Raw genomic sequence first — 27,316 nt, forward strand, 5'->3', positions numbered from 1 at the left:
GGAGTGATGGCAGGTCAGGGAGGTAGAATAGTGTGTTGAGCACAGATAATCAAGTACTAGGGAAAGTCTGCACATTGGAAGACATGCAATTATTTCAGAATGGTTGGTGTGTTCCCACAAGAGATGTAGCATTTCTGTCAATCCTTCATTTTATTTATTTTTTAGGAGTACAGTGTCAAGGCACTAGTGGTTTAGCCGTATGACAAAACAAGCTTTCCCTGTTGCAGTTGGGACCAAGCAGATGTGCACTAGCTATAGCTCTTAGTTGCTGAGCTTAAGGGCCCAGCCTTGGCCTCCCCACCTCGGTATTTCTTAAGTGCAGGGACAGTATCTGATTCACTCTCTGCTCTGTTCCCAGCCCTGTTACAGTGCCTTGTAGCTGAGAAAATAATTGTTACATGAATAGGATAGCTACCTAGCACCCTGGGGGAGATGAATATTACTCCTTGGTGCACTATTGGCAGTTTGGGGCACCTGGGTCCTGGGGTATCTTTGAACAATGACATGGTTAACTTAGCTGCAGGCCTCATATGACAGGTTTGCTAAGGAGAATCTACTCAAAGATCAGTGATGCCCTTGATATTGTCAGCCAATTAATTCCTTAAGTACTCTAAGTTAGGAAAGGTCTACTGATTTGATTTTATCTGTCTTTTAAGATTGATCTTTGATCATGTCCCATTCCAGCTGGAACTTCTCCCTTCTTCTTCCCTCCTCCATTACTAATGGCGTGGGATCTAATTACCTCATCACTCCTTAATTTATTTATGAAAATGCTGAGGTTAAAGTAGAGAACGTACCTCCTGGGCCCTTTGGGGACCTTCTGTAAAAGCTTTCCTTTCCCTTTCTCCTTCCTTACTCATGATAAAGCCTCTCTTTTCTGTCTCTGACAAGTTAGAATAGCTCTTATTTACAAATTTAAATAAATTAAACTTCCCTCCCAGGGCTCGGTGGAGGCTGGTCCTTTGGGTTAAGCCTGGCCCGTCAATTCCCTATGGATTAATCAATCTATCAGTGCTAACTCAGTGATCTTAAAGCAAGCCGCTTTCAAAACCTGCACACCGTTCCTAGACTTCCTGCCTCCTTCACAATTGGGGAAGAGGAGTCTTTTGAAATTTAAATTTTATTATTACACAATACATGGATATATTTATCTTGTAAAAATTCAAATACAGAAATTATCTGGAATGAAAAATGAAAGGCTTCTTCTCTCCTTGCATTTCATCCCACTGTTAAGAGCTTGGGATGTATCCTTTATATTCAGGCCTTTAAACTGAACTTTCATACATGTATGCCTATATAACTGCACATCCAGTTTTTAAAATAACATAAAATAACATAAATGGTATCACTATGTAAGTGCAGTTGTGCTAGTTATTGTTGTTATTCCATTTAACATGTCCCGAGCATCCAGTCAGACCACAGATCTGCATTTTAACGGCGGTAATGGTATTTCACAGGATAGAGATACTGTTATTTATTTATCCATTTCCCTACTGATGGGCATTAACATAGTTTCCATCCCTTCTTAATAGTTAAAAAGAAAAAAAATAACATAGCTTCCAATTTTTTGTGTGTTACAATTTATGTTGCCAGTACCGGTTCTCTAGGAATTATCCATTCAATCATGCATTTGTCGTGGGCTCACCATATGCCAAACACTCTACTCGGGGTCAGGGGTAAACAAAACAAACGTAAAAACAGTTCTGAGTGACAGAAAGGGGACATTTTCTTTTTCCAAGAGGGTAAGAGGCTGAAGATGGGTCTCTATGACAACTCAGGAGACCGAGGCGGTTGTTGGGGTGTCTCCCCAGCTGTGAGAAGCAGGGCCAAGGACCCGTAGATGCTGGCCTGTAGATTCCCTACGGATTAATCAATCTATTAACAATAAATCATTGACTCCAAAGCAAAGTGGAGCATGCTTTTCACCCACGCCCAAGATCTGGGGGCCATAGCGCTGAGCCGCTATTACAGCACAGCACGCCGGGAACTGAGCCGGACACAGGCCGCAGGTCCGGCGGGGCGGGGCCGAGCTGCGCGCGACCCTCGGCGCGCTCGGGGAGGCCCGGACGGCGGTGGCCTCTCTGGCCCCCTCTCCTGCGGGCTCTATGACACCGCACTGGCTCGCGGGACGGGGCGGGGTCGGCTGCGGGGGAGGAGACCGCTCCGCGCCGTACGTCTCGCGGTGAACAGCACGCGGAACTCTCTCGCGAGAATTAGGAAGTACCGCGCCTGCGCACTGTAGTAGCGCCGGGTGGTGGCGGCCCGTCTGCTGGCCGGTGTGTGAGGGCAGGTAGCGTCGTGGCCCCTGTGCCCCCCCCCCCCCCGGGACTCGCCACCATGAGCAGCACCTTAGCTAAGATCGCGGAGATAGAAGCTGAGGTAAAGGGCTCAGTAGGCGCTTCACTTCCAGTCCGAGCATCCCTTTTCCGGCGGCGTCGCTACTGTCCTCCGTTCACCCGCGTCGGAACCGGGCCCAGGTCCCCCGACTCCTCTCAGCTAGGCCCCTGCTCCCGACTGCTTTCTGCCCGGGCTCGCGTTCCCCGGCTCCCTTCGTTTCGGGCCGACGCTCCCCAGTTCCCTTCAGCCTGGGCCCGCGTTCCCGGACTCCCCTCCGCCCGGGCTCCCTTTCCTCTCCTCCCGCGCTCGCTGTCGGACTCGCCTCTGCCCAGGCCCGCGTCCCGCACGCCTGCACCTTGGGTCCTTGGTCCGTACCCCCTGTCAGTATTCGGTTCCTGTCCTGAGAGTGTTTCTCTCAGTTTTTCTTTTCTCTAAATAACATGGAATCCTGTCCCTTATTCCAGCCCTGATCTGGTCACATACTTCAGGATCCTTGCCATCCCTTGCTCTCCCTTACCCCCCTTCTTAACCCAGTCTTTACCCGAATGACCCCCTTTTCTAGAGTGTTGAGTCTGGCAATAGGATTTGGAGTTGACATATGTGTGTTGGCAGCTTGATTGCACCTGGATAGTGTGTGATTCCATTGCCTGAGGCGCTCAGAGCTCTTTAAAATTAGGAAAGTGGTGACCCTGTATCAGATGGGACACAGCAGTTACAAGCAGTAGGAAAAGAACCATCAGATGAGTTTTAATGTAGTCTGTGGACACTAACTGGAATGACTTGATCTTGTCTGTTTTCGGCAGTAGGACCTAGGGGAAAAATTATTCTTTCAGAGTGGGGAGAGCATTCATTCTGGATATTTTACCCTGTGGGAAGTGCTTCTGATTTATAGCTGTGATTCCTCCCTTATAGATGGCTCGAACTCAAAAGAACAAGGCGACAGCTCACCACCTAGGGCTGCTTAAGGCTCGCCTTGCTAAGCTTCGTCGAGAGCTCATTACTCCAAAAGGTGGTGGTGGTGGTGGACCAGGAGAAGGTTTGTGTTTTTCTTCAGTATATTTTTTGGAGTATAATTTCTATCAGGGTAGTACAACTATTTGGTTTAAAAATAATTAAATTTTTTCTATCAAAATAGATTCTATTTTCGAAGTGTGAATTCTTGAGTTGTGTTTATTTTGTTCTGCTGGTTTCAGAGGCAAATGAATATTGTCTAAGTGAACTACCGTTTTATTTATTTGTGTTCTGCATGGTACAACATAGATTCACATTGGCTTACAGAAATACATAAATCTATACTATCAACAAGATTAAATAAAGAAATTGATGCAAAAGGAAAACGAAGGTAGGAATAATAAATTTGAAGCCAAGTGAGGTAAGGTTAGGACCCAAAGGCATGGCATAAGTTCTGTGTACTCACTAGAAAAGGGCCACAAATTTGCCTCTGAACTTAATTTGTAGCCATTGTAAAAAAAAAAAAAAAGAGAAAAGAAAGAAAGAAAATCCAGTCAGTCACACAATTCACAATTCCCAAAGTTTGTAAGACCAGAAAAAAAATAACCCTTTTTTTGGATAATTGTTATATAATATTTGGGCCTCAATTTTTTTTTTTTTTAGGGTCACCGGGTTTTGCTTTATTGCCCAGGCTGGGCTCGAACTCCTGGGCAGTTCAGCCTCCCAATTAACTGGGACTACAAGCACATGTTGCCAAACCCAGCTTTTTGGAGTACAGTTTTTATATCAAACACTGCATTGAATATTGTGGATTGCTATGGGGGGAGTTTTGTGTGCTTGAATTCTAATTTAGAGGTAAACTGTAAAAAATTGGAGAAATAGGGGCTAGAGGGATAGGCAGTGAAAATGTGAAAGAAATTACATGAGTTTTAACACCCCTGGAGGTAACTCTCCTCTTTTTGATATTTATTGTTGTTTTAGGTTTTGATGTGGCCAAGACAGGTGATGCTCGAATTGGGTTTGTGGGTTTTCCATCTGTGGGGAAGTCAACACTGCTCAGTAACCTGGCAGGGGTATATTCTGAGGTGGCAGCCTATGAATTCACTACTCTGACCACTGTGCCTGGTGTCATCAGATACAAAGGTGCCAAGATCCAGGTGAGTCGGGCCTGCAGGCCAAGGAAGGAAGAAATCCATTCTTTTGTTCGTTTAGGAAGAACTTTATTGGGAGGTCACTGTATGCCAGGCCTTAATTTTGGGTTTATCAGGCCCTTATTGTTTGGCAGAGGAGACAGAGCAGTAAATAAATAACAATAATACAGTAGGATAGTGCCTGTGCAAAGAAAGAAGGGTCTACTTTTTCACTGGAGGATGAGGCGAATGCTCTGGTAAGGCAAAGAAGGCTTCATGTGGAAAGTGACGTTGGAGATAGGCCTTGAAGTTAGAATAGAATTTCACCAGGCAGAGAAGGACAAGAAAAGGGCATTTCAGGCAGCAGTAATGGTGAACAGTCTGTTGTGATGTGAGAAAAGGTGTGGGGCAGGAGTGGTAGAGGCTGAATTTGGAAAGGTGGGTTGGGGCTGAATTATGAAGGGACTTGTATACCTGCTAAGGAAGTTGAATTTTATCTTGTATGTAACTAGAAACCATCAGAAACTTTTAAATAAATAAATAACATGATCAGACCCTTTTAGAAGGTAATTCTTATTTGTGAGGCCTAATGCAGTTGGTCTCCTGAGACGTTCTTAGATGATAGATTTAGGGCTCCCAAAGGAGGGGTCCCCGTGGGTATAAAAGAAGGTGTACAAAAATATAATGGAACATGTTCTTATTGGCTATGGAGCTAAGAATGCAAAGTTCTGAACTCCATGATATTTATTAATTTGTCTATGTTTGAGGTTCCCAAACTCTTGTTTCACAGTACATTTAATATCTCAGTAATTATTTCATGTTATCCTTTCATGTCTCAGTAATTTTTTATGTTGCCCCTAGGCCAAAAAGACTACCTAATGGTCTGTTTGTTAAATAGGTCTAAACTATGTTAAGTATTTATGTCCTTATAGCAACAGCTATTTTTTAATAGGATATGTATACCTGTTGGGTACCATATAACTCTTTTTTTTTTTTTTTTATTTCAGCTCATCATGGGGGTACATAAGTTTAGGTCATATACATTGTCCATGTCCTGCCCATCCCCCCGAGTCAGAGTCCCAAGCGCGTCCGTTCTCATTCTCCAGACAGTGCGCCTGGCACTCATCATGTAGTCATACCTCCATCCCCTCCCCCATATAACTCTTCAAACCTTGGACTCAAATTGGATACTGCCACATTTATTCCCTTTTCCACATTGATTTTTTTTGTGGTACATATTTTTTACCATAGCAACTGCTGAAAAACCCAAATTCCCAAAGATTTGGATCTGATGTAATTGAAGGCAATGTAGTGGCATCTAGTGTTGAAATTGTGAGCTACCAGAGCTAGTAGTTCCCTTGGTGCCTGATAGAAATCAAGAATTGCTGTGTTTCTCTTGAAAAGTTAGAATATCCAATGGCATCTGTAAGTTCATTATAGTGCCCCAGAGTGCCTTGGCACATAGTTTGGGAACCAGTGGTGTAGGCATTTGTTCTTCTCCTTGCTGAGCTACACAGTGAATTGTGAGATGCATTCATGCTTCTTTTATTATAGAATCTGAAGTAGGAAGGGACCTATGTCTTGGTGGTATTTTCAGTGGCCTTTTTTCCTGTTGGTTCAGTGACCATGCAGAGCCTGTACTGGGGCATGTCCCTCTCTGGGATCCCAGATGTATATAACAAGAACAAGGACGTGTGTGCATGCCTGGCTTGATTCTAGTTGGTTTCAGACTCTTATTGATAGTCACAGCTTGTGCAGCTCAGAGAATAACTACTGTCCTGATGGGATGCTATTAACATCTCTTTCAGGGCTTCTGAGTGTATCAGAATAGAGAGCTGCTTAACTCCTCTCTTTCCTTCTCTTTTCCAAAAAACCTTCATTTATTTCAGTCTCTCCTGACCTTTTAGGGTTCTCCCCTGTCCCTTGTTTTGCATGGTGCCTTCTTTCCCTCCTGTGCCTTCTGCCTGTTTTTCCTACCCTTTTGGCTTTCTCTAGAAACGAAGTTATGTAAGCATACTGTTATAGTAGGTGTGCTTAACTGGATTACGATGACTGCCCTGAAATATTTTTTAAAAGTCTGTTTTATGGCAGAGGACTTGTTACCTGTGACTTGGAGAGGGAGGTATACGGAATTGGAACCACTTACAAATTACAAAGAGGGAATTTTGGTTTTGTTTTATTTTGTAAGGAAGATCTTTATCAGTAAAAGTGCCCCAAAATTTAATGGTACCTCTTGTTTAATGAGGTACTGTGTCTGAAGGTGTTCAAGTAGTGGCTGAACTGCCACTTACCATGGATGTTAATAAAGAAGACTGATGGGCATGGTGGCTCAAGCCTATAATCATAGCATTTTGGAAGGCTGAGGTGGGAAGATCACTTGAGGCCCGGAGTTCAAGACCAGCCTGAGCAAGAGCGAGACCCCATCTCTAACAAAAATAGAAAAACTCTCTGGATGTGGTGGTTTGTGCCTATAGTCCCAGCTACTCGGGAGGCTGAGGCAGGAGGATCGCTTGAGCCCAGGAGTTTGAGGTTGCTGTGAGCTATGATGATGCCACTGCACTCTAGCCTGGGCAACAGAGTGAGACCCTGTCTCAAAAAAAAAAAAAGAGAGACTGATGTATCATCACATAGGCAGATAATGGTCTGCAGAGTGGATGTTCACCTTGCCGGGGTCCCTAGAACTCCTATTGTCTTGTACACAGTTGACTTGCACATTTAAGTTACCTGCTTTAACCTCTAAGGGCATTTGAGTTTGAATTCATATATATAAAGCATTGTTTATTTTTATTGAATGAAATTTAGTTACTACATTTAAATAGTTAAACATAACTTTTAAAATATTTCCCCTTCAAGAAAAGCTAAACTTAAGTTGCTTTTATTTTTGCAGGGGCCTTTAATTTTCCGGCTGTGTTCAGCTGCCGTAGTTAGAAAGCACTTCCGCTTTTCCCTCAGTTTATTATTTATTCTCTTTTTTAGATCTTTTATTTGATGTTACGGTCATATTCCAGATTTTACAATTTTAGATTATCCAGATGGATTTTCCTTTCAAGTTCTTGATAACTTCAATTGGGCTCAATATGCAATAAAGCCTTTTGATATTTGTGTGTGTGTGTGTGTGTGTGTGTGTGTGTGTATGTGTTTTTAAGCAGGAAGGAATTTACTAAGTGGTAGAAATAGATTACAGAATCATTGGAAGGGCTGAAGGAACAGACTTTAGACTTAATTTCTAGGAACAGTTGATGATGAACTTTTTGTTTGTTTTTTAAGAGACAAGGTCTTGCTCTGTCACCCAAGCTTGAGTGCAGTGACACGATCCGTAGGTCACCATAACCTCAAACTTATGGGCCCAAGCAGTCCTCCCATCTCAGCCTCTGGAGTAGCTGGGACTACAGGTGTGTACCACCAAATCTAGCTAATTTTTTTATTTTTTGTAGAGGCAGAGTCTTGCTTTTTTGCCCAGGCTGGTCTTGAACTCTTGGCCTCAAGTGATCCTCCTGCCTCAGCCTCCCAAAATGTTAGGATTACGGGCATGAGCCACCACACCTGGCCAGCTGTCTGCATTTTTAAAGGTTTTTCAGGTTATTCTGATAATGCTCGCTTGGTTAAGAATGGCTGCAAAAATTTTGTGTGAGTTGGGCATCTGTAAAAATCTCAGTATATATCACATGTAAATGTCAAGATCCAACTGTTATCTGCAGTAAAGAATTTGTATGGAGCCTCAACCTTCTGAAAAATGGGGGAACATTGAACTATATTAATGTAGAGTAATGGATTTTGGCTAAAAAACATGGATTATAATCTCATTTGATGTATTAGATTATGACTTTGGGCAAGTTCTTACCCTTTGTGAACTTCAGTTAGGAATTTTAAACTAGGTAAAGTATATAAAAAGCCTGTAGCTGACATTCAGTAGATGCTTAGTAAAAGTAATATTCATACACTTATAAGGAAGGTTGAATTTGGGTCTCAAATGTTGGATAATTGAGCAGAAATAAATAATTCTGTTTTATCTTTTCAGATTTGTAACCAGTTTTTCTTTTCCTCTCCTGGATCTTACAGCTCCTGGATCTCCCAGGTATCATTGAAGGTGCCAAGGATGGGAAAGGTAGAGGCCGTCAAGTCATTGCAGGTGAGTGGTCCAGGGCCACCATCCTGGGATATCATCCCCTAGTATTATTCCTTTAGCCAGGGACTATTGGGTTTGAAGGTTATACTATGGTGAAGGATATAGTTTCACCTGACATCTCACCAGAGTAGAATGCCAGAAGTTGAAGGAATCTCAGACAGTGGTAGTCTAGACTCTATTAAAGGAGAAATAGAATTGAAGTGCTTTGGTCCAGTGTTGCATTGTTGATGGCAGATTCAGAACTGGAATTCAGGTTTCCATGCCTTTCCTTCTTCTTTTCTTTTTTTGAAAGTAAAATGTTATAAAATGCTAATCATACATTGCCGCAATCTGCTATCCCATCTCTTCTTACCTCCACTGTCACTTCCTATTGGCAACCACTGTCAGCTCTTCCACTCTTCCTTCTGCCACCTTCATATTTTTAAAAATTATGCTTATGTTGCTGTTTCATGATTACTTTTAGGTATTATCTATTGATTTCACGTTATGGTAGAGAATTAGCTCTCTTATATTCCGTACCTCTCTTCTTCCATTCTTTCAAAGAAATTATATTCCAAGGCCGGGCACGGTGGCTCACGCCTGTAATCCCAGCCCTCTGGGAGGCCGAGGCAGGTGGATCGCTCGAGGTCAGGAGTTCGAGACCAGCCTGAGTGAGACCCCGTCTCTACTAAAAATAGAAAGAAATTGTCTGGCCAACTAAAAATATATATAGAAAAAAAAAATTAGCCGGGCATGGTGGTGCATGCCTGTAGTCCCAGCTACTCGGGAGGCTGAGGCAGTAGGATCGCTTAAGCCCAGGAGTTTGAGGTTGCTGTGAGCTAGGCTGATGCCATGGCACTCACTGTAGCCTGGGCAACAAAGTGAGACTCTGTCTCAAAAAAAAAAAAAAAAAAAAAGAAATTATATTCCAATTTTTTAGTTAACTCACCAGTCATGGTTTACATTATTATGTCTTAAATAATGCCTATGTAACTTGTTCAGTGCTGAGATAAGTAGTGTACTATGACTCGGTTTCTTTTCTCTTGAAATCTATTTTTTTATGGAGTTAATACTTGATTCCTTTCTTCCTTTTGTTTACTTTTCTGTGTTTTTGTTAATAATTTTCAAATGTTCCAACAGATCAAATGCCTATCAATCAATATTTTTCTAAATACTTAAATACAGTTCCAATACAATCTTACTGATTTCATTCTGTCCCTGCAACCCTGACATAGACTCCTGTACCCTTTGTCTTTGTGTTTCAATCTGGATTGGTTGCTTTCTAGACCAATGCTGTCCAGTAGAACTTTCTGCAACAGTGAAAATGTTCTGAATCAGTACTGTCCAATACTGTAGCTCCTAGCCATGTGTGTGGCTATTGAGCACTTAAAATGTGCCTAGTACAATTGAAGAACTGAATTTTAAATTTTATTTAATTTTAATTAATTAAAATTTAAATAGCCACAGGTGGCTAGTGGAATCTGTATTGGACAATATAGCTTTAGACATTTTGCATGGCTACCATATTGAGATTTCTGCTCTTTCCGTATGTGGGATCTCCTGTTTTCTAGAGGCAGTGTCAACTTTTTGGGGGTTGTTTCCTGTGTTTTGCTGAAACACATTCTTTAGTAACTTCCCTAGAGAAGGTGAATGATACAGGTAAATTTTTCTGTCTTTTTGTGTTTGAAAGTGTTTTTATTCTATTCTTATTTTGAATCATTAATTTGGCTTTTTATAGAATTGTAAGTTTGAAGTTATTTTCCCTCGGAATTTTGAACAACAGTATTTTCTAGCATCTACTATTACTGTTGAGACCAATGCTGTTATAATTTTTTTTTTTTTGTAAATAACCAATTTTTTCCCTCATTGGGAGCTCTTAGAAGCTACTTCAACAAGTTATGTCTTGGTTTGGATTTTTTGTTTCTTTTTGTCTTCCTTTTTTAAAGTTCGTTTTGGTGGATGTTTGGTGGATCCTTTTAATATAATAACTCATATCTTTCATTTATGGCAAATTTTCCTGTTTTATTTGATAATTTCGTCTTTTCTGTGTTCCTTCTTTATGGAATATCTGTTAATAGGATGGTAAACTTCTGGATTGGTTTATAATTTTCTTAATTTTTTTAAAATTATCTTTTAATTTTTTTGTTTGTGAAAATTTCTCAGCTTTATCTTCCAGTCCTACTATTGAGTTTATTTCTCTGTGGTATCATTTTTAATTTCTAAGACTTTGCTCTGTCTTCTGAGGGTTTCTTTTTCAACATCTCAGTCTTGTTTCATGGATGCATCATCTACTCTTAGACTCTTAACTGCTCTTATCAAGGACACCTATGACTTTCCCCTTGTCAAACTGAATGGTCAATTTATTGTCCGTATATTTTTTGAGAGAGTAACATAGATGAGCACTCCCTCCTTGAAATATTTGCTTTACTTGATCTCTGAGATACCAGTGTTTCTTCCTGGTCTCCTTTGCTTGATTTGCCCCATCTTCAAGAGTTCTCTAAATATGGATTGCCTGATGGCCTGGTCTTGTGGATTCTTTGCTTCCCTGTTTCTGTCTATGCTAAATGAAGATTTTCTTATCTGGTTCCTTGGCTTTAAATGCCTAGATCTTTATTCTAATGATTGTGTAATGTATGGCAATACTTTGTCCTCTCATTAACTTTAGACCAGCTGCCAACATACCTCCACTTGAATGTTCAGTTATGTGTCTCAAACTTAACGTGTGAGGTTGAATTCCTGATCTTCCATCCCCCACTTGCTCTTCCCTTAGTCTTTTCCATCTTAGTAAAAGACATGCATATCCATCCCGTCTTTTAGGTCAAAAATCTTTTCCTTCTCATCCCCTACATCCAGTACATTATTATATCCTGTTGGTTTTACCTTCGAAATACATGTAGAATCAAGCCACTCTTTTTGTTTTTTTTTTTTTGTTTTTTTTTTAGTACAGGTAGGATCTTGCTATGTTGCTCAGGGTGGTCTTGAACTTCTGGCCTCAAGCGACCCTGGGCTCAAGTGATCCTCCTTTCTCAGCCTCCCAAAGTTCTGGGATTACAGGCGTGAGCCACAGTACCTGGCTCTTTTTTTTTTTCTTTTTTGTCCTTAAGTGGAAAACATTGAATTATGAGACTGAAGTGCTGCCTTCTGTGCTGAGGAAGAAACTGTACGAAAATGTTAAGTTAATAATACTGCTCAGTTCATGGCACATTTTCATGTCTGTGTAAGGCCCTCTCATTTATTTGTGTATTTATTTTATCTCTATACCCAACTTTTTTTCCCTCCCCCACAGGGAATGATTCTACTATGTTTAATGTCTTTTGTATAGATATTCTAACAAAATATTAATATATTCTATGTACATGTATTTTTAATTTATTTAAATGTTGTTGTATCTCATTCTGTTTTTTTCCTATTTTCCACTAACACGTAACCTGTTGCTTCTAAAACTTTTCCTAATACTTGATGGTGTGCAACCACATTTTACCTATCCATTTTTGTAGTTAATGGTCATCCTGTCTGCCACGATTACTACACTAATGGTGTGTATGAACTTCATATTTGTCCCCTTGAGGAAGAACTGTGTGAAAATTTCTTTGGCATAGAGATTCATGAGCAGAATTGCTAGGATGCACGGAAATGTAAATTGATGAAGTGGTGTTGGGACGTGCTCCAGAGTGGCTGCTCTAGTCTACACTCCACTAACAGTGCATGAAGTTTCCTGTTTCTTCTAATCTCTGTCAACACTATCTATCCTTCTCAATTTTGCTACTATTATATTACAGGTGTGAGGTGGTAGCTCATTGTTTTTATTTGCATTTCTCTTGTGACTAATGATTTTGAGCATCCATTATAGTTTTCTGGAAAATTTCATATCCTTTGTACATTTTTCTATTGGGATTGTTATCTTTCTCTCATTATCTTTCAAGAATTTCTCTTAAATTCTAGGTCTATGGTATCTAATATGGTATCCACTAGCCACATACAACTAAAATTAAAATTACTTTAAATTTAAAATTCAGTTCCTTAGTCACATAAGCTACATTTTATATGCTTAGTAGCCACATGTGACTATTGAGTACCACATTGGACAGCACAGATGTAAAATATTTTCATCATCACAGAAACGTCTATTGCACACCTGCTTCCAATATTAATTCTTAGTCAGGTTTGGACATGGCAAATACCTTCTCCCATTAATTTTTTCACTTTTTTTTTTTTTTTTCTTTTGAGACAGAGTCTTGCTCTGTTGCCTGGGCTAGAGTGCTGTGGCATCAGCCTAGCTCACAGGAACCTCAAACTCCTGGGCAAGCAATCCTTCTGCCTCAGCCTCCCGAGTAGCTGAGACTACAGGCATACGCCACCATGCCTGACTAATTTGTCCTATAGGTTTTTAGTTGTCCAAATAATTTCTTTCTATTTTTTAGTAGAGACAGGATCTTGCTCTTGCTCAGGGTTGTCTCGAACTCCTGACCTCGAGTGATCCTCCCGTCTTGGCCTCCTAGAGTGCTAGGATTACAGACGTGAGCCACTGCACCCGGCCCATAAAGTCTGATTAAATGCCAACCAGATAGAAAATATTTGCTACCTTGGGATAGGCAAAGATTTCTTTCATGGGACACTAAAATTATGAAAAGAAACAATTGATAAGTTACATATTATTGGAATTAAAAACTTCTTTGAAAGATAGTAAAAATGGAGAAACAAGCCACATATTGGGAGAAAATCAGCCACATATTGGAAGAAAACATTAGCAGTATGTGTATCTGACAAAGGACTTGTTTCTAGAATATATAAAAAACTCTTATAGCTCAATAACAAGACCTATAACTCAAAAAATGGGCAAGAGTGAACTCAGATGATACATGAATGGCCAATAAGCACATGAGAAGATGGCTCAACATCATTAGTCATCAGGGAAATGCAACCACAAGGAGACATCATTATGCACCCATCAGAATGGCTAAAATTAAAAAAGAATGACACCGCTAAGTGTTAGGATGTGGAGCAGTTGGAACTCTCACACTGCTGGTGGGAGTGTAAAATTGTACAAGTACTTGGAAAACTATTTAGCAGTTTCTAATAACCTGTAACTCCATATGACCCAATAATTTCACTGTCATTTTCCCAGGAGAAGTGAAAGCATATGCCCACAGGAAGATTGATTTATGAATGATTATAGCAGATTTATACATAATACCCCAAACTGAAAACAGCCCAGATGTCCTTCAAAAGGTGAATGGATAAATAAACCATGGTATATCTGTAAAATGGAGTACTGCTTGATTTTAAAAAAGAAATAAATTACTGGTACACAACACGGTTGAATATCAGAAACATTATGCTAAATTAAAAAATCCAGGCACAAAAGAAGAAAAGTGCAAACCACCTATGGTAACAGAAGCAGATCAGTTGTTGGCTGGGAATAGAGGGAAAGATTGATTGAAAAGGGGCACAGAGGAACTTTTGGAGGTAATATGAATGTTCTGTGTCTTGATTGCTGTGGTGGTTTATGTAGGTGTGTGCATTTGTCATTACACTATATGCTGAACATGGGTACAATTTATTTTTTGTAAATTGTACCTCAATAAAGTTGATTAGAAATATGGTAACTAGGGTCAGGTGGTGAGTCTCACACAATTATCCTAACTAATCCCAGTGCTTTAGGAGACCAAGGCTGAAGGATCACTTGAGGCCAGGAGTTTGAGATCAGCCTGGACAACACAGTGGGACCCCATCTCTAAAAAAATATTTTAAAAATGAGTTGGGCATAGTGTGGTGCATGCCTGTAGCCTAGCTACTCAGGAGGATAGCTTGAGCCCAGGAGTTAATGGTTATATTGAGCTATGATCATTCCACTGTACTCCAGCCTGGGCAACAGAGGAAGACCCTGTCTCTTAAAAACAAAGCAAACTGTGATTCTGCAAGAGTTTATGATGCCACCAGAATTGTGGCTCCCCATTTTGTGAGTGTCAGTGTCAGTGCTGATCCAGGCCTCACCATCTACCACTGTGACCCATTGTTAGACAGAGGGATTGGCACATTTTGCCTTTATGTCGTAATAGTCCTGGGTGGGCCAGGTAATGAGGAAAATGGGAGATACCTTTTATCGTGAGCATCGATGTCATCATTCTCTTAAAGTAAAAAGACATATATGAAATTAAGTAATTACTAACCAATTAAAGCAAACAAAGTACTTGATTAAATTCCTTCCCTTTTTCATAACTTTTTATTTTTAACTAATTTCAAACTTACAAAACTGTAAAAATAGTACAAAGACAGAACAAAAAAATAGATAATCTTATTCTTTTAGAATTCTTTTTTCTGTTTAAGATCTTTCTAAGCTCTTGTGGGCATTTAGATTATTTCCTGGTTTGTATCTTTATTCTGACTTGTTTTTTTACTAGTGTTATCTAGAAGATGTGTCAATTCTTGAGCAAATATGTAGTGACTTCAAGGTATACATTGCAAATTGACTTCTGTTGTAAATCTTTGATAAACTTAAGAACTTCGTGTATGGGGGGGATGTGTGTATTTACAAAAAAATTCTTCATCTCTTCAGTGTACAGTAAAAAAAAAAAACCTCTGTTTGTGTAATTTTGGTTAGTTAGGGCTTTACTGAACTTTTTTGGTTATAAATTTTTTTGTTGTTGTTTCTTCAGTGGCCCGAACCTGTAACTTGATCCTGATTGTTCTGGATGTCCTGAAACCCTTGGGACACAAGAAAATAATTGAAAATGAGCTGGAAGGCTTTGGCATTCGCTTGAACAGCAAACCTCCCAACATTGGCTTTAAGAAGAAAGACAAGGGAGGCATTAATCTCACGGCCACTGTAAGTGGGGAAGGTGACATGGGGCAGATTGCTGAAGGTACTGGAGTGGGTGGGGAATGGATTGAGGTGCATGGACATTGACCTTTTGAAATTGGTCCATATTCCTGCACTAATTGAGATAACACGATGATGTTGTAATGACTGACAAGAAAAACTTCAAGATTAGGATAGGAGAATCTTACTTTTGCAACTTCATTTCTTCTTTTGGGTTATCTATTTGCAATTATCTGGGAGCAGACCCATCTTATGCTTGCATGGAGTAGGTGGGTGCCAGTATCCTGTGTTTTCATTCATTTAGTACACATTAATAGATCACCTGCCATGGGCCAAGCATTGTTTTAGGCTCTGGGGGAGTGGAGGAATGGAAGAGGGAACAAAATAGACAAAAGCCCCTGCTCTTATATTGGGCAGAGTAGCAAACAAAATAAATGAGTAAAATATAGTATATTAGACAACGATAAATCTAAGAAGAAAAGTAGGGAGAGGGGATAGAGGTGTTGGTGTGAGAGTTGTAGTTTTAAGTAGGTTGGTCAGGAAAGTCTTCACTGAGGTGACAAGAAAGTGTGAGTCAAATGGATATCTTGGAGAAGAGCATTTCTTTAGAGGGAATATACATGTGCAAAAGCCCTGAGGTAGAGCATGCCTTTGCATGGCTGAGGAACAGCAGAGTGAACAAGTAGGAGAGTATTAAGAAATGAAGTCATAGCATTGGGCCATATATGCTTTTACTTTGTAGGAGATGGGTAACTATTGGTTGGGTTCTGATCCACAGACTAAACGTGATTTGACTTAGGTTTTAATAGAATCATTCTGGCTGTTGTGTTGAGAATAGACTGCGATGGGTTAAGAGCAGAAACAGAGAAATCATTTAAGAAGTTATTATAATAATCCAGTCAAGAGGTGATGGCTTCTATGTTGTATGAAGGGAGAGGTTAGCAGTCTCCTTGACAAGGATGGAAGAGGCTCGGGTGTCGCGCAGATGTGGCGGGGGTGGGGGTAGGGTGGGGGGGTGGAGGGCATGAGTGTATACATACATAATGAGTGCGATGCACACTGTCTAGGGGATGGACACGTTTGAAGCTCTGACTTGCGGGGGTGGGCAAGGGCAATATAAGTAACCTAAACTTTTGTACCCCCACAATATGCTGAAATAATAATAAAAATAAAAAAATAAAATTCTAGTATCTAAAGCTCTTGAAAGTGGATGCCATATTTTATACCCCATCTAGTTAAATGCTTTGTTAGATTTGTTGATTGAATAAATGAATGACAAGCTGTAAAAAAAAAAAAAGGATGAAAGAGACCCTCAGGCCTGACAACACACATTCAAGGCATAGTCACCTACTTGTGGCATCTCACCACTCCCTGACATTGCCAGTTGACCAGCCCTGGAGTGGTCTGGTGTTTGCTATATGAGATCCGAGTAGCTGCAACCTACTTTGGCTTTTTGCTGGGGTCATGTGCCTCTGCCCTTAGGTAATAGCAGAAAGGAGAGGAAGATCCCTATCCTTCACTTTCCCCACTTTCCCCCACTAGACCCTTCTGGTACCATATCCTCTTTTGCTCAGTTGTCTTCTCAAAGCAATTTCTACGCCTAATGTTCCCCAAGAGCTGGAGCCCATGCCCTACCACACGTGTATCCATGGATATGCCCAGGATTTGACTTGGGCCTTCAAACTTTGCATAGTAGCTGCTACTGCCTTTTTTAGATAATACTCTCACATTCCTGGAGGCTCATTTTTGCCTCACCTAAAGCACTAGAGACCAAACAAGAACAAGCCCAATACCTCTTAGGCTTTATTTAACACCATAATGTTTTAAGAATAAAGAGAAATATGAAATGAAAAAAAAAAGGGAGTGATGGCTTTTTAGACTAGGATTGTAACAGTGGAAGAGATGAGAAGTGGTTGATTATGGAAAGAATTTGAAAGTAGCTGATAGGAATTACAGCAAGATTCAATATGGATTGTGAAAGAGAGATGATTGTGAGTTTTGTCCTGAGCTAGAAAAATGAACTCTCATTATTAATACAAAAATGGTAGGGCTTTGAGTAGAATAGGTTTGGAGGGGAAGGGAAGATCAGGATGTTAAGTTTGAGATGCCAATTAGACATCCAAGTGTTTCTGTCAGGAAGGCGTATGAGAATCATCTGGGCTAGAGATAAAAGTTTGTTGGTTATTGACTTTACTGCTATGAGCCTGGCTGAGATCACCAAGGAAATGAATATATTAATAAATAGAAAAGAAAAGAGGTTCAAGGATATAAGACTTCTCAGACAGAGTGGGAGAAGGAAAACTAAAAGAGTTTAGAATCTTGGAAGCCAAGTAAAGAAAGTGTTTCAGATAGGAGGAATGACCAGTTCTGTCAAATGCTGCTGCTTTGTCAGAGAATTGAGGATTGAAAATTTCCTACTGAATTTAACATTCTAGGGTCCAGTTGATTTGACTGGCATATATTTAAGCTATCTTGCCCAGAATATTGTTCCCATTTTCCTGTCATGATGTTTGAATTTGAATTTTTCTGTATTAGTTTGCCAGGGCTGCCATAATAAAGTACCACAGACTGGGTGGTTTAAACAACAGAAATTTATTTTTCACAGCTCTAGAGGCCAGAAGTCTGAGATCAAGGCGATAGCAGGGTTGGTTTCTTCTGAGGCTTCCCTCCTTGGCTTGCAGATGTGTCTTCATGTGGTCTTTCTTCTGTGTGTGTGTCCTAATATCCTTTTCTTATAAGGACAGCAGTCACACCGGATTAGGGCTCTACCCTAATCACGTCATTCTAATTTAATTACCCCCTTAAAAAACCCTATCTCCAAATACAGTCACTTTCTGAGATACTGGGGTTAGGACTTATATGAATTATTACTGGGAGGGGGGCATATAATTTAGCCCATAACATCTTCCTTTGAGTTTGGAAAAATTTTTAGGTTTTATTTCCTACTAGAAGTCAGTGACTCTCATCCAGATGTCTTTAGTAGTGAGTTTGCATCTTAGCTAGAACTATCCAGGCACATGGATAGGTACTCTTGGCAATTTTTTTGTGTGTGTGTCCCGACTAATTATTGTTGCTATGCTCATTCAGTGCCCTCAGAGTGAGCTGGATGCTGAAACTGTGAAGAGCATTCTGGCTGAATACAAAATTCATAATGCTGATGTGACTCTGCGCAGTGATGCCACAGCTGATGACCTCATTGATGTTGTGGAAGGAAACAGGTACTAAGTGCGCAGTCTGTGCCTAATTTTGAATTTGGATCACGAAATCTGGCAGACATAGATTCTAATTCAATTTGTGGTGCTGTCTCAAATAATAGTGGGCCTTGGTTTCTTTAGCTGTAAAATGAGGGATTGTTTTTTATTTCTAACATCCTTTCTTGCTTTGAAATTTGATTATGATAGTCAAGTTGCCCATTTCAGTTACTTGCTGTGAACTAGGCTGTGCCCTAAACTCTTTTATGTGATAGTCAAAGAGAGTAGGTCAATCTGCCCTCCCAGAATTAATCAATCTGAGAAGGCTTATAGGCTGCCCTACAGAAGTCAGAGCAGATCAGGCTATGTTTGTTTTCTCCAACCTCAAATAGCTAAATACCTAGTCCATGAAACATTACTGTTACTAATAATAATTTAAACCATTGTTAAAATTATTCCTAGCATTTGTATATAATATTTTTTAGTTGCTTTCCTGTTCATTTGCTCCTATTTGTTGGATGAATTTATTTGATCCTCATTTGCAAACAAACAAAAGCTAATGAATGCTTTGAGTTAGGCATTTTACAAGTGAGACAACTAAAGCCTGGAAGTTGTGGTTTGGCCTAATTATTAGTAACTTTAGCTGCCATATTTATTGGACACTAGGAATGACATTGCTAAATGCTATGTTTAAAAAGTGTATTTTGGCCGAGCGTGGTGGCTCATGCCTGTAATTACACTCTGGGAGGCCAAGGCGGAAGGATTGCTTGAAGTCAGCAGTTCGAGACCAGCCTGAGCAAGAGTGAGACCCTGTCTCTACTAAAAATAGAAAAATTAGCTGGGTATGGTGGTGCCTGCCTATAATCCCAGCTACTTGGGAGGCTGAGGCAGGAGAGGGAGGGAGGGAGGCAGGGATTTACAAAAAATAGAAAAATTATCTAGGAGTGCTAGCGTGCACTTATAGTGCCAGCTACTTGGGAGGCCTGAGGCAGGAGGATTGCTTGACCCCAGCAGTTTGAGGTTGCAGTGAACTATGTTGACACCACTGCACTTAGCCCTGGTGACAGAGCAAGACACTGTCTCAAAAAACATTTATGAAATATTCTTAAAACAATTTATATTCTTAAAACAGTTTATATTCTTAAATTAACTCTGAGAAAGATTAAGTGACTTGCCCAGGGGCACATACTGTGAGCCCTCCATATCTGCTTGGGATTGGTTCCAGGAGCCCCTGCAGATACCACAATCTTTGGATACTCAAGTCCTTTTATAAAAAAAATAGTATAATACAGTTGTTCCATATCCATGAATTTTGATCTGCAATTGGTTGAATCCATGGATGCCAAACCTGCATATATGGAGGGCCAATTGTATATAGAAGATGACAGAACTGGAATTAGAATCAGTCTGGGCACTTCAAAGCTTGTATTCTTTCCACTGCAGCATGCTTTCCCGGTAATTAGCTTTATAGCTGGGACTAGGGCCTGAATTTTGTTACTTTTCAACCCATAGTTCACTTTTTGGACTTTGTACTAATTTTGGTAGGAAGTTTTTTTTGAGGAGGAGAAGCTGATCTGCCTATGATCCCTTTTGAGAGCCTCTGATTTGGGTCTGGGTGAGGGCAGTGCTGGTAATCAATCAGACAGTTTCGTCGCAGCTGTAGACTAATACCCTTTATTTCTTCTACTTCTGTAGAGTTTATATCCCCTGTATCTATGTGTTAAATAAGATTGACCAGATCTCCATTGAGGAATTGGATATTATCTATAAGGTGCCTCACTGCGTACCTATCTCAGCCCATCACCGCTGGAATTTTGACGACTTGTTGGAAAAGATCTGGGACTATCTGAAACTAGTGAGAATGTAAGTCTTTGTGGATAGGGTAAGGTTGCTGCAGAAATTATAGCAGGCTGTCCAAAAATGATAACCTCTGAAACTCATTAACAAAATCTGGCTCATTTGAAAATAATTAATAAATTGGTTCCTACCATCTACTAGGTCATATTGAAAGCACTTTCTTCCTCAGGTTGGAGGTTATCCTGGTCTGATCTCAGGGGTGGTGGAGGGTTGGTTTGCACTCAACACATGAGATATGTTAAGGTGATTACCTCTGTGCCCTCTCTGTTCTAGTTACACCAAACCCAAAGGCCAGTTACCAGATTACACATCTCCCGTGGTGCTGCCTTACTCCAGAACCACAGTGGAGGATTTCTGCATGAAGATTCACAAAAATCTTATCAAAGAATTTAAATAGTAAGTATCATGGGCATATGGTGCTTTCTTTTTCTTGTAAGTTACTGATTTCACCAATTTTTAGGCTAGCATTAAAGAATCCAGGCAGCAGGGAGGCCGCTGAAATGCTTGCTTGGTTAGAGCTCTGCAATGTCTTCTTAAAAGCATGCCTAGTTGGAGCAGGAAGAGGTCCAAAAACCTTTTCAGGTCAGGAGGGCTGATGGTACAAATGACCCTGATTTTCCCTCAATTCATCTTCCTCTTGGCAACAAGGATATTCATTCTTTTTGCCAATGTCATACTGGCCTCCACTGGGGTCTAAATCCCCCTCTAAACCTTAAGTATGGGCAAACCCCCTGCTAATCTCTTTCTCATAGATTTCATTGCTGATACAGGTTGAAAATTTTTAATGTTTTGTTTTGAACTAATTTTTTAAAAAATATTTTTTATTTTTTAGAGATGGGATCTTGCTGTGTTGCCCAGGCTGGATTCAAACTCCTGGGCTCAAGTGATCTTACTCTCTCAGCCTCTCAAGTAGCTGGAACTACAGGCGCTTGCCACCACGCTTGGCTCTATTTTGAACTAATTTTAGACTTAAAAAGTTGCAAATATAATAAACACCATTCCCTTTTATCCATCATGCCACTTTTAATGTTAACAGCTCACCTTACTATAGTACAATTATCAGGAATAGGACATTGGCATTGGTGCAATATTATTAACTAAACTGTAGACCTTATTTGAATTTTACTACTTTTTCTACTAGTATCATTTTTGTGTTCCAAGAACCTCTACAACATCTAGTTGTTATTTGTCTATAGTCTTCCAGTGTTCTAGTCTCCCAGTAATGTTTCCTTAGATTTTCACTGTTGTTGATGAGCTTGACACTTTTGAAGAGTGCTCAACAGTTATTTTGTCACATATTCCTCACTTTGAGTTTATCTGATGTTCTCTCATGATTGAAGTGAGATTATGCGTTTTTGGTAATCCCACAAAAATGATGTGTCCTTAGTGCATCATATTATAGGATTCATGATGTCAGTATATCTTACTGATACTATTATTTACCTTGATCACTTGGTTAAATTGGTACAGGCTGGGTTTCTCCACTGTAGATAGTATTTTTCTCTTTGTATTTGATAAATATCTTGGGGGAGATACTTTGAAAGTATGCAAATACTGTTTCTCTTCAAATTTTTACCTGTTGATTTTAGCATTTATTGGTGAAGATTGTGACATTTATTACGATGGTGGTATTTTGTTACTCAAATTATTCCAGCTTTGGCCATTAGGAACTTCTTCATGTTGGCTGCTGTGTTCTTTTGATCTTATTTATTTATTTATTTATTTAGCATTTCCTTACTTTTTGGCACTACTTAGATGTTCCTGGTTGACATTGATTTTACCTGGACCAGCCCTGGAATCAGTCACATCTCCAGGGATCCCTGGTTTTCAAGATCTGGGTACTAGTTTGTTCATTTTTTAGTAGGTTATCATTGCTTGTAGGCCCTCTCAGCAGATAGATAGGAAATATATATATGGATACCAACCATGTTTACATACACATTTATGTTTCTGTATCTCATCCTCCTATCTATTCATCCATCCATCTTTCTTGAAAACCATGAGATTATGCTGTTACCTCCAATTCCAGTTCAATACCACAGGGTTTATTTTAGCTTTCCCTCCTATTTTTAACTTTTCTCCAACAATGAGAAACCCATATGTTATTATCTGTTATCTATTTACTTATTTTTAAAATTCTAGTGGTTCACAATTTCAGCCTATAATCCTGTGAGGAATAGTTTAACTGGATTACAGTATTTATGAATAGCTCTTTTCATGTTTATAGGCTGAAAATTTCAAAATTGTTTTAAAAGCAAAGGAAGAAAATAGAAAATAACTGTAGAAAATCAGGAAAGCATAGAAATAGTGATGTTTTCAAAATACTTGTTTCTGATACTAAGCATACTAAGAGAGTGAAGGGTTTTTTTTTTTTTTTTTTTTTTTTTTTAAATAAGAGAGAGGGTCTCACTCTCTCACCCAGACTGGAGTGCAGTGGTGTGGTGTGATCATAGCTCACTGCAGCTTCAAACTCTTGGGCTCAAGCAATCCTCCTGCCTCAGCCTCTGGAGTAGCTGGGACTATAGGAGCATACTACCACACCTAGCTAATTTTTTTTACTTTTTGTAGACAAGGTCTTGCCGTGTTGCCCAGGCTGGTCTAGAACTCCTGGCCTTAAGTAATCGTCCCATCTCGGCCTCCCAATGTGCTGGGATTACAGGCATGACCCACTGCACCTGGCCTGAAGTACTTCATTGATTCTTTTATCTAAAATAACTATATTCCATGTACAGGTGCTAATTTCCACTACACTCAAAGCATTCTACTTTGGCAATTACTTGAATTGTTGAAGATGACTCTTAGAAAAAGTTAGGCATTGTCCTTATGGAAAATTCATAGATTTTTATATATAGTTCCTACCTTCCATGGTGGCAGAACACTGTGCAAAGTTTCTAGAACTGTAAGTCTACCAGGAAATTAAAGCAGAACGGAGAAAAATATTGTAGAGAAAAGACATGTCAAGCCAAATATAATTTTATTTGGTCACTATTTTCCTATTTTGTTTTCTTTCTCTTTAATTATTGCAGAAATAGCTTTTTTTTTTTTTTTTGAGACATAATCTTGCCCTGTTGCCTGAGCCAGAGTACAGTGGTGTCATCATAGCTCACTGCAACCTCAAACTCCTGGGCTCAAGTGATCCTCCTGCCTCAGCTTCCTGAGTAGCTGGGACTATAAGGGCATTCCATTGTGCCCAGCTAATTTTTTTTTTTTTTTTTTTTTTTGAGACGGTCTCACTTTGTTGTCCGGGCTAGAGTGAGTGCCGTGGCGTCAGCCTAGCTCACAGCAACCTCAAACTCGTGGGCTTAAGCAATCCTACTGCCTCAGCCTCCCGAGTAGCTGGGACTACAAGCATGCGCCACCATGCCCGGCTAATTTTTTCTATATATATTTTTAGTTGTCCAGATAATTTTTATTTCCATTTTTAGTAGAGACGGGGTCTCGCTCAGGCTGGTCTCGAACTCCTGACCTCGAGTGATCCACCCGCCTCGGCCTCCCAGAGTGCTAGGATTACAGGCGTGAGCCACCTCGCCCGGCCATAATTTTTCTATTTTTAGTACAAATGGGATCTTGCTCTCGCTCAGGCTGGTTTGGAACTCCTGAACTCAAGTGGTCCTCCCACCTTAGACTCCCAGAGTACTAGGATTATAGGCGTGAGCCACCGTGGCTGGCCAGAAATAGCATTTTTAGCCATCTTAATAATAGAAAAATTTTAGCTTCAGGCTTGCTAATTGTCACATTTGTCCCTTTTCCATTTCTTTCATGTCCTTGACCATATGTGTGTATCCTTTGATCATTTACAAGTTTTCCTTGTGTTCTAAGATATACTGTATATCATCTTTTAACCGTATTTCCTAGTTTTTGCTACTTTAGGTAGATTTGGTCTTCAGACATTTTCCTTTTTATTTCTTTACTCTAGAAGTTAGGATTAATGATCATAAGGCTTTTTTTTTTTTGAGACAGAGTCTCGCTTTGTTCCCCGGGCTAGAGTGAGTGCCATGGCATCAGTCTAGCTCACAGCAACCTCAAACTCCTGGGCTTAAGCAATCCTACTGCCTCAGCCTCCTGAATAGCTGGGACTATAGGCATGCGCCACCATGCCCAGCTAATTTTTTTTATATATATATTTTTAGTTGGCCAGATAATTTCTTTCTATTTTTAGTAGAGACGGGGGTCTCGCTCTTGCTCAGGCTGGTCTCGAACTCCTGACCTCGAGCGATCCACCTGCTTAGGCTTCCCAGAGTGCTAGGATTACAAGTGTGAGCCACCGCGCCTGGCCAATCATAAGGCTTTTGATAAATGTTTTGCTGCATTGCTTTCCAAAAGGGCTGAACCATTTACATTGTCATCGTCACAGTAGGAGGCAGTGACTGTAGACAATGAGTGTGATTGCAAAAAAACTAGTTTTCTATCATAGTTTAAGATAGTAAAATGGTCACCTTGCATTTATCTATTTACTTGTTAATACATTTGAAAAATTTTATGTTTGTTTTACTAATTGTTATATCTGTTCCAGATATCTGTGTTTTTAAAAGAGTGGTATCTTGTTTAGTGATTTTGTTTTGGAATACACATTTTAAAGAGGTTGTAGTACAATGACAATATAATAGCAGTATGGTCACTTTTTTTTTAATTGATGGAGTCTTGCTCTGTCACCTGGGCTAGAGTGCAGTGGCCTCATCATAGCTCACTGCAACGTCAAACTCCTGGGCTCAAGTGATTCCTCTGCCTCAGCCTCCTGAGTAGCTGGGACTACAGGCACGTGCCACTGTAATTTGGCTAATTTTTCTATTTTGTGTAGAGATGGGGTCTCACTTTTACTTAGGCTGGTCATAAATTCCTGGCCTCAAGCAGTCCTCCTGCCTTGGCCTCCCAGAGTGCTAGGATTACAGGTGTGAGCCACTGCTGCCCAGCCCCGTTCAGCAGTTTTCATCGCTAGCACAACATGTTCTTAATTTTGGAGGCACATGGATAAAAGTTATCTTCATAGATTCCAGTAAATCAGGAGGACATACCAATTACAGTTTCTTGATAGAGAGGGAGGCTAGCCCTAATTTCTTATCAGTACCCACTGATGGATTTCAGTAGACCCAACAAAAACAGGTATTCTTTAACAGTCTGTAACTGACTTTGCATCTCTAAGAATCAGTCTTCAATCTGAATTTTTCAGGGTATTTCTTTGTAACAAATCCATGCTCTCTTCTTTTAAACTAGTCTCCTTATACTGCTCATTTGTGTCTTTTTGTCTTTCTTAAACTGGCTCTGTAACAAGAAGAAGCACACAGCTTCCAAAAGTCTTTGCCACCTTGTAAAGGGTTTATTCAGTGTGCTAGGTTGCTGGTGAAGATAAACCTCTGGGCTTTGAGTGTGGTTCTTGATGTGGGACAGGGGCTTTTGGCTATTGCAGGTCTGCAGCTGTTAAGAGCTGTGATGCTAAATCTGAACATGAGGGTGGCACCCAGGCAAATAGGTCAGAAGCTAGGTTATTCTTTATACTGACTGTTCTTTTTTCCCTTCTATACAGTGCTCTGGTCTGGGGTCTGTCTGTGAAACACAATCCTCAGAAAGTGGGTAAAGACCATACGCTGGAGGACGAGGATGTCATTCAGATTGTGAAGAAGTGAAACCTTCCCCTTTCCCCATCTGCTGGGCCAACCATAGCAGCTTTCCCCATGACCAAGCACCCTACCCTCAACTCCTTCTGGCTTTGGCAGCCACTGGATCAGGATTCCGGGGAGGGAATTGGAGGCACCCAAACTGGAACTTCACTTGTCTTACTTTGGTGTCACTTTCTATGTTGAACTGCATAAAAGACCTGGTAGGCTGGTCAGCTATGTGCATGCAGTTCATGTGTCATTGTCAGAATTTGTTTTGGGATGGGCTGAATGAGTCAAGGTGTGTACAGTGACGCAGCTGCAAAAGGAGTACTTGGGAGCTTGGTCTTGAGTATGAAATGGATAAAATGTGATATGTAATATTTTATTTGATATTTAGTTATAGGAAACTCTTCCAATTGGATGTGGCCTTCAGTCCTTTCAAATAGTCTTCCCCACATGATACTGAAGAGAAGAAGGACTTGATGTAAGTTAACTGATTATTCTGTGCCAGGCTAGACCATTTGGGAGTTGTGTAGTGTGGCACTTCAGTACAGTACTCCGACCAGGAAGATGGGGTGTGAATTGCAGTTCAACCTTTATTTAATTAGCTTTGGAACGCTAAACAAAATTACCCAACCTCTGTGAACCTTAGTTTCCTCATGTAATATGGGGATCGTAATAGCACTTACCTTAGGGGGTGGTGATTGTTAGTATGAAGGGAGATGGTACTTGTGAATTTCTTAGCACAGTATCTGGCATATAAGTAGTCAGAGTGAATAATGGTTCTTTTTTTCCCAGGCCCTTTCCTTTAGTGGGCTCCCTGTCTGCCCTAGGCAGAGCACAGCTGTGTATCATCAGTGTTGGGCTGAATATTGAGCTGAACCATGCTGCTAGCTGGGCCACTAAGAGCCTCCTTTCCTGTAGCCCAGCCTTTCTGCTTGAACCCCCATGGCAGTCCGGGCCTCAACCATGTAACTTGGGCAAAAGCATGAAGGCAGAACACTGCACATGAGGCAACCAGTGTGATCTGAGCAGAAGGTTTGTGTATGTACATACGTGTGCATGTATGGAGGTAGGAAGTTAGGTTAGGAGGAGGGTTGGTGTCAGGACTACTTGAGAGGATACTATGGACATAATCAGAAGTTTTGGGGGCTAGAAATAAGGGAATTTAAGGGGATTGCTCTGATGGTGTGAAATTGAATGGCAAAAATCTTGGTGTGGTGGGGTAGTGAGAATATAGGCAGAGGGAAGGTGTGGGCACATATGTACAGAGGAGAAATCTAAACTTGGTAACTGACTGACTTGCTCTTTGGAAGAAGTCAAAGGTTATT

The 27,316-nt window shown here is 40.4% G+C and overlaps 1 protein-coding gene and 1 pseudogene across 3 annotated transcripts; both read left to right on the forward strand.

The window, feature by feature from the left end:
* Nucleotides 1–2,176: 2,176 nt before the first annotated feature.
* On the forward strand, nt 2,177–26,232 carry DRG1 (developmentally regulated GTP binding protein 1). Of its 3 annotated transcripts, none has more exons than XM_045534542.1 (9): nt 2,177–2,379; nt 3,250–3,373; nt 4,270–4,445; nt 8,478–8,547; nt 15,180–15,349; nt 18,431–18,561; nt 20,230–20,397; nt 20,665–20,787; nt 25,913–26,232. In XM_045534542.1, the coding sequence occupies exons 1-9, from the start codon at nt 2,338–2,340 to the stop codon at nt 26,010–26,012; spliced, it is 1,104 nt and encodes a 367-aa protein (XP_045390498.1). In that variant the 5' UTR covers nt 2,177–2,337; the 3' UTR covers nt 26,013–26,232. The 3 variants fall into 3 exon arrangements, with proteins under 3 accessions (XP_045390498.1, XP_045390499.1, XP_045390500.1); XM_045534543.1 differs by having other exon boundaries at nt 2,272–2,290; XM_045534544.1 differs by lacking the exon at nt 25,913–26,232 and adding an exon at nt 21,224–21,259 and having other exon boundaries at nt 2,292–2,379.
* On the forward strand, nt 16,262–16,321 carry LOC123626333 (annotated as a pseudogene).
* Nucleotides 26,233–27,316: the final 1,084 nt, after the last annotated feature.

The sequence above is a fragment of the Lemur catta genome, chromosome 21, assembly GCF_020740605.2.
Source record: "Lemur catta isolate mLemCat1 chromosome 21, mLemCat1.pri, whole genome shotgun sequence".
Taxonomy (NCBI): Eukaryota; Metazoa; Chordata; class Mammalia; order Primates; family Lemuridae; genus Lemur; species Lemur catta.

What these genes read in the sequence shown, in the direction of transcription:
- DRG1 (XM_045534542.1), top strand. Translation starts at nt 2,338, where the DNA reads ATGAGCAGCACCTTAGCTAAGATCGCGGAGATAGAAGCTGAG. An exon ending in ACAAAGGTGCCAAGATCCAG is followed by an intron (nt 4,446 to 8,477) that starts GTGAGTCGGGCC and finishes TGGATCTTACAG; the next exon opens with CTCCTGGATCTCCCAGGTAT. An exon ending in GCATTAATCTCACGGCCACT is followed by an intron (nt 15,350 to 18,430) that starts GTAAGTGGGGAA and finishes ATGCTCATTCAG; the next exon opens with TGCCCTCAGAGTGAGCTGGA.